Source organism: Myotis brandtii, unplaced genomic scaffold, assembly GCF_000412655.1.
Source record: "Myotis brandtii unplaced genomic scaffold, ASM41265v1 scaffold953, whole genome shotgun sequence".
Taxonomy (NCBI): Eukaryota; Metazoa; Chordata; class Mammalia; order Chiroptera; family Vespertilionidae; genus Myotis; species Myotis brandtii.
In genome coordinates this window covers 796,372-802,837 of record NW_005371933.1, presented here as the reverse complement: position 1 = coordinate 802,837, position 6,466 = coordinate 796,372, and the positions used below count along the sequence as shown (strand labels likewise).

The window sequence follows — 6,466 nt, the reverse complement described above, 5'->3', positions numbered from 1 at the left end:
TATAGAGAGAAATATATATATATATGAATTACATTTTGGTTGCCATGTGAAACACCATGTTTCTTCACAATGCACTTGATAGGTACAGATCTCTGCTATCTGGCTGGGAGGATATGCTAATAGGTGATGATGGAGGACCAAAATTGTAAAACACACCTGATTGCTCTTTGTGTAAGTCCTACCCTACCTGTGTTTCTGCCTTTTATCATGGGCTTCCAGGTTTATAACTGAATTCTCAAACCCACAAAAGAATATTTATTGGGAATTCCACATATAACTCATCAGGGAAAGGAATGAATTGATTTTTCACTCAGTATCATTTGGTGGCATACTATATAACCAGACAGATTTTATTTCTAGTATACTTACTTGTTCTGAATAAAAGCTTTCCACCCTTCTATAGCTCAATAGATAATATTATTTCCAAATGGACCATTCAAAGATAATCCCAATATTGGCTTCTTCGTTCTTTAAACTGATCCTCATTCTGTAAAACTAACAAAACAGAACCAGAAATTATCAGGCAGCAACCATAGTCACTTTTGTACTTATTCTTTTTTCCCCCACACTGAATAAGGACACAATATACATAATATTCAACATCTGTTGTTGTTTTTTCATTTACTATGTATTTTGAGATCTTTCTATATCAGTTAAGTATTAAATTGCCTCATTTTAAAAATTAACCTCTTTGAAGCACATGACAGAGGTGGAAAAAAATTATGAAAAAAGTATAGGATTCTACAAATTACTTCTTAAATGCTTAAAATCTTACTCTAATTTCAGAAAATCTGAAACTGAAATTTGTAGACCATACATTATGTTTTGTAGAAGAGGATACAGAATTCCAGTCATTCAGTGAGTCAGGTAGTGTATGGAGGGCTAGAGAAAAGGAGCCATTGTTTGAGCGAGGTTTAGGAGGTGGAATGACCAGACTACATCAGACTGGATAAGAAGGAGGGAGGCACCTGAGTGTTTTGGCTTCGGTGACAAGTGGACAGTTGCTTTGTTACTGAGATGAGAAGTCAGGAGGTGGGGCAGTTTAAGGTGTCCAGTCCAGTAACATGTTAGAGGGGAAAAAAAATTACAATCAAAGAACCCATACCCAGAGGAAAGACAAATCAAAATACTGTATTACCAAGTTAATATAAATATTTTTAAACTTAAAAACAAACTGCTCAGTGTCATTTAAAAAAATAATCCTTACCCAAGGACATGCTTTTATTGATTTTAGAGAGAGGGGAAGGGAGAGGGAGAAAGAGAGAGAGACAGAGAGAGAGAGAGAGAGAGAGAGAGAGATTAGAGAGAAACATTGATCAGTTGCCTCCTGCACGCACCCTGACCGGGGATTAAACTGTAACCTGGGTATGTGTCCTGACCAGGAATCAAACCAGCAATATTTTGGTGCACAGGATTTGATGCTCAGCCAACTGAGCCACACCTGCCAGGGCCAGAGTTTCAATTTTTCAAGAAGCAAACGTTTTGGAAATTGAGTGTACAACAAAATAATGTGAGTATACATAACACTACTGAAGTGTCCACTTAAAATGGTTAAGATGATAAATTTATGTTACATGTATTTTACAGTTCAAAAAAATTGTTGCCCTTGCCGAAACCGGTTTGGCTCGGTGGATAGAGCGTCGGCCTGCGGACTGAGGGGTCCCAGGTTCGATTCCGGTCAAGGGCATGTGCCTGGGTTGCGGGCACATCCCCAGTGGGAGATGTGCAGGAGGCAGCTGGTCGATGTTTCTCTCTCATCGATGTTTCTAACTCTCTATCTCTCTCCCTTCCTCTCTGTAAAAAATCAATAAAATATATTTTTTAAAAAATTGTTGCCCTAGCCAGTTTGGCTCAGTGGTAAGAGTGTCAGTCCATTGACTAAAGGGTTGCAGGTTCGACTCTGGTCAAGGGCACGTACCTCAATTGTAGGCTGGATCCACGGTTGGGGCGAGTGCAGGAGGCAGCCAATCAATGTGTTTCTCTCACATCAATATTTCTCTCTCTCTCTGTCTCTCCCCCTCCCTTCCACTCTCTCTAAAAAAATCAATGGAAAAAAAACCCTCAGGTGAGGATTTAAAAAATTGTTAATATCTGGGTTTCTTTTATGGTCATTACTATTATTAATTTTGTTATATGATTATTATTGAAAATAATGTTGTATAAAGGAGGGAAGTGTTTGAAATGATTTTCTTTTTTTTTAAATAATATTCTTTTTTTAAAAATATATTTTATTGATTTTTTTACAGAGAGGAAGGGAGAGAGATAGAGAGTTAGAAACATCGATGAGAGAGAAACATCGACCAGCTGCCTCCTGCACGTCCGCTACCGGGGATGTGCCCGCAACCCAGGTACATGCCCTTGATCGGAATCGAACCTGGGACCCTTGGGTCCGCAGGCCGAGGCTCTATCCACTGAGCCAAACCGGTTTCGGCTGAAATGATTTTCTTAAATGTCAAATATGCTAGGTACACCCAGCCAAGCATACAAATAGTCATGCTTTTTTTTTTTTTTCACCAAGCAACTTACAGGGCTGCTGCTTGGATATTTAGTCATGCTTTTAAGGCCAACTTTTCAACACTAGAAAAATAAATAAGATCAAAATGAAACTTCAACTTAGAAGGATGGGGCAACAAAGAACTGGGCCCCAGTGCATCTTTTTGAGGGGCCAGAGAATCTGAGCCCTTCAGAGATAAAAGAAACAAAAGCTGTCAAGGGAAGAAAGACTGTCTTCTAGGAAAATTTTTCTTTTCTTTTTTAAAAATTTTTTTATTGAATTTATTGGTATGATATTGGTTAATAAAATTATATAGGTTTCAAGTGTACAATTCTATAATATATCATCTGTATATTATATTGTGTGTTAACCACCCCAAGTCAAGTCTTCCATCACCATTTATCCCCCCCTTACCCTCTTCCAGTTACCCCAACTCTCAGCGGGTCATGAAATCAATTTAAGTGGGTTAAAATTAGTATATTATAAAAATTAAATAGAATTAAAGCTATCAGAATGCACTGTATTTTTTCATGAAAATTTTGAACTTTAATTATTTATATATCCTAGTGATGTATTTATTTTTTTATTTTTTATTGTCTAAAGTTTTACATATGTCTCCTTTTTCCCCAATTGACACCCCCCCCCCCCCAGCCATTTGCCCCCCAGGTAAGCCCCCACGTAAGTGTATTTCTTATTGTGAGTTGAGGTCAATAAAAGTTTGAAGGTCAGTGTTCTAGGGTAACCCCCACAGAGGGATATTTAATTCTGCTTGGAAGGAATGAGTTTTGAGTTGTTCTTAAAGGAAATCAAAGTTCGCCAGCCAGTAAAGGGGAAAGACTATTTCTAGGCAGAGGAAGCAGCACAGGGAAGGAGCCCTGGGGAAAGAGCCTGAAAACCAGGACTGGACAGCACCTGAGTGTAAGCAAGGCCTATTTTGGTGTCAGGAATGAGTTCAAATGTCAGCTCTACCACTGACAAGCTGGGAGTCTTTGACTGATACACAGAAAACACTCAGTAAATAGCAACTACTAGTTTTTTTTCACCTTCCTTTCCACTCCCCGAGAAGAGGTGTGTCTGAGAGGAATCAGACCTCCACCAACTGGGTCAGAGTTTAAGAGAGAACAGGGAAAGAGGAAGAAGATAGAGGAAGGACCTAAGAAGTTCCTTATATTCACTTGTGAACAGAATAAACTAATCCTAGAGTTGGCTAGGCAGTCACTTTGTCTGAAAAAATAATCAATTAAAATTGCTACGTGGATCATCAGGCAGGAATCTCAGCTGATTTTGAAGATGCTAATAATTCATATTCAGTTTGGATACTGGTAGTATTCTTCCTACCCACAGAGAGAAAATCTGTGACCAGACCAGAGAACTAACTCAAAGATAATTGACTAATTACTCATTGCTCTTGAGAATAAAATCAACCCATAGTCTGAAGCCAGGTAGTTCACTTGCAGTTACCCGCTGGCATAAAGGACAGGGTTAAGACGAGTTTGCTGCCCTGAACCGTGGCTATGGCTCTGAACACTTCCCCACCTCCTTAACCAAGCGGTTCAGTGAAGAATTGAATTGAATGGAGGAAGTCTTTTCCTACATTTGTACTTTGAAAAATAGTATTTAGAACTAAATATGGACATTTTAGCCCTGGCCGGTGTGGCTCAGTTGGCTGGAGCATCATCCGGTACACTGAAAGGTGGTGGGTTCAGTTCCAAGTCAGGGCACATGTCCAAGTTGCAGGTTCAATTCCAGTCAGGGAACGTGCGGGAGGCAACCCATCAATGATTCTCTCTCACATTGATGTTTCTCTCTCTCTCTTTCCCTTCCTCTCTCTAAAATCAATAAAAAAATTTTTAAATGGATATTTTATTCCAAATGTTTACATGAGCTCCCTAGAGAATTGAAGTTCCTCAGGAGCCATATAACCCACATCTATGGATTCATCCCAGAACTTATGGATGAAATGAGGGGAAAGTCATATGTAATGGGAACAGAGAGGCAGCACACAGAAGTGAGAAGTATGTGTAGTTTTGACTTTGCAGTAGTGAATTCAAATCCTCACTTTGCTGTTCATTAAATTGGTACCCTTCCCTTACTGAGTCTTGCTTTCTTTCTCTTTTTTTAATATATTTTTTATTGATTTCAGAGAGGAAGGAAAAGGGAGAGAAAGAGAGAGAGAGAGAGAGAGAGAGAGAGAGAGAGAGAGAGAGAGAGAGAAACATCAATGATGAGAGAGAATTATTGATTGGCTGTCTCCTGCATGCGCCCTACTCGGGATAGAGCCCGCAACCCAGGCATGTGCCCTGACCGGGAATCGAACTGTGACCTCCTGGTTCATAGGTCAACACTCAAGCACTGAACCACACCAGCTGGACAAGTCTTGCTTTCTTTATCTGAAATGCTGATATGATTAATCCCCACCTCCTAGAACTGTTGTGAAGTTGAAGCCCCCCCCCCCCCCCCCCCCCCCGCACCTTGGGACATTACTGTATTTGGAGATGGGGCTTTTAAATAGTTAATTAGGTTAAAATTAGGCTATTAGGGTGAGCCCTAATTCAATCTGACTGGAGTCCTTAACAAGACAATGAGATTTGTACACAGAGACCCAGAGATGCAAGCTCAGAGGAGAGACTGTGAGAAGGCAGACCTGTAAGCCAAGCAGAGTGCCTCAAGAGAAACCACTTTGATCTTGGACTTCAGAACTGTGAGGAAATAACTTTCTGTTGCCCTAGCTGGTTTGGCTCAGTGGAGAGAGTGTTGGCCTGTGGACCAAAGTGTCCTGGGTGCGATTCCTGTCATGGGCATGTACCTTCGTTGCAGGCTCCTCCCCGACCCAGGCCTGCTCAGGGTGCCTGCAGGAGGCAACCGATGGATGTATTTCTCTCACATTGATATTTCTCTCTGTCTTTCCCTCTCTCTTCTACTCTCAAAAAGCAATGGAAAAATATCCTCGGGTGAGGATTAAAAAATAATAATAATAAAGTAAATTAACTTTCTGTTGGTTAAGCCACCAGTCTGTAGCATGTTGTTATGGCAGCCCGAGCAGGCTAATACAGTTAGCATTATAGAAGTGGGCTGAACCAGTCAGAGAACAATGACAGGAGGCCGAGTCCATCCTACTCCTATGGACCTGAAACATGTCAGCTGACCTCCCTTCTCACATTTCCTATCCCTCTGAAGCAGAGTTGTAAGGATTAACCGAGATAAAGTATGTAAAGACACTATTAACAATAGATGTCCTATAACAGTGGGTTCCTTCACTTCTCTCTAGAACAGAGGTTTTCAACCTTTTTCATCTCATGACACACATAAGCTAATTATACTACTAAAATTCTGTGGCATTCCAAAAAATATATTTTATGCCGATCTGACAAAAAATAGGTATAATTCTGATTGATTTACAAAAAAAAAAAAAAGTAATTACTGCCCTTTTGGCTCCAAGGTGACTTTTTAAAAAATCAGGTACCTATACTTGTTTATAAGGATTTCTGGTATCAAGAATTAACCAGCCCTGGCCTGTTAGCCCAGTCCGGGTAGCTCAGTGGGTTAGAGTGTTGTCCCAATACACCAAGATTGCGGGTTCAATCCCCAGTCAGGGCACATACAAGAATCAATCAAGGAATGCATAAGTAAATGCGACAACAAATTGATGTTTCTCTCTCTCTCTCTCTCACTCTCTCACTCTCTCACAAATCAATTTTTAAAAAAAATCAATCAGACACAACCTTATTATGTGACATGACCAATAAGATGCAACTCCATTATATGACCTATATTTATGGTTCAAGACAGGGCATTCACACACACCAGATGGCTATTGTTGTGTTGTCATTTTTTTATTTGACAATCTAGGGAAAAGAGGTCAGTGCCCCTGGCTAAGTTGTCAGGTAGTGCATGTTTAAAAAATTTTTGTGGCCTATTGGTTCAAAAATCGCTGTTCTAGATATCAGCTTTCTCACCAGTAATGCGGAGGAC

At 40.1% G+C, this 6,466-nt stretch overlaps 1 protein-coding gene across 2 annotated transcripts in view; it reads right to left on the bottom strand.

The window, feature by feature from the left end:
* The window catches only part of NLRC4 (NLR family, CARD domain containing 4), a 33,154-nt gene that overhangs the window by 25,587 nt on the left and 1,101 nt on the right, over positions 1-6,466 (bottom strand). The window contains exon 3 of one of the 2 annotated variants that reach the window (XM_014533198.1): positions 370-495. In XM_014533198.1, coding sequence (XP_014388684.1) covers position 370 — 1 coding nt within the window. In that variant the 5' untranslated portion in view covers positions 371-495. The remainder of the gene's footprint in view (positions 1-369; positions 496-6,466) is intronic. The other variant, XM_014533199.1, reaches the window with a different exon arrangement.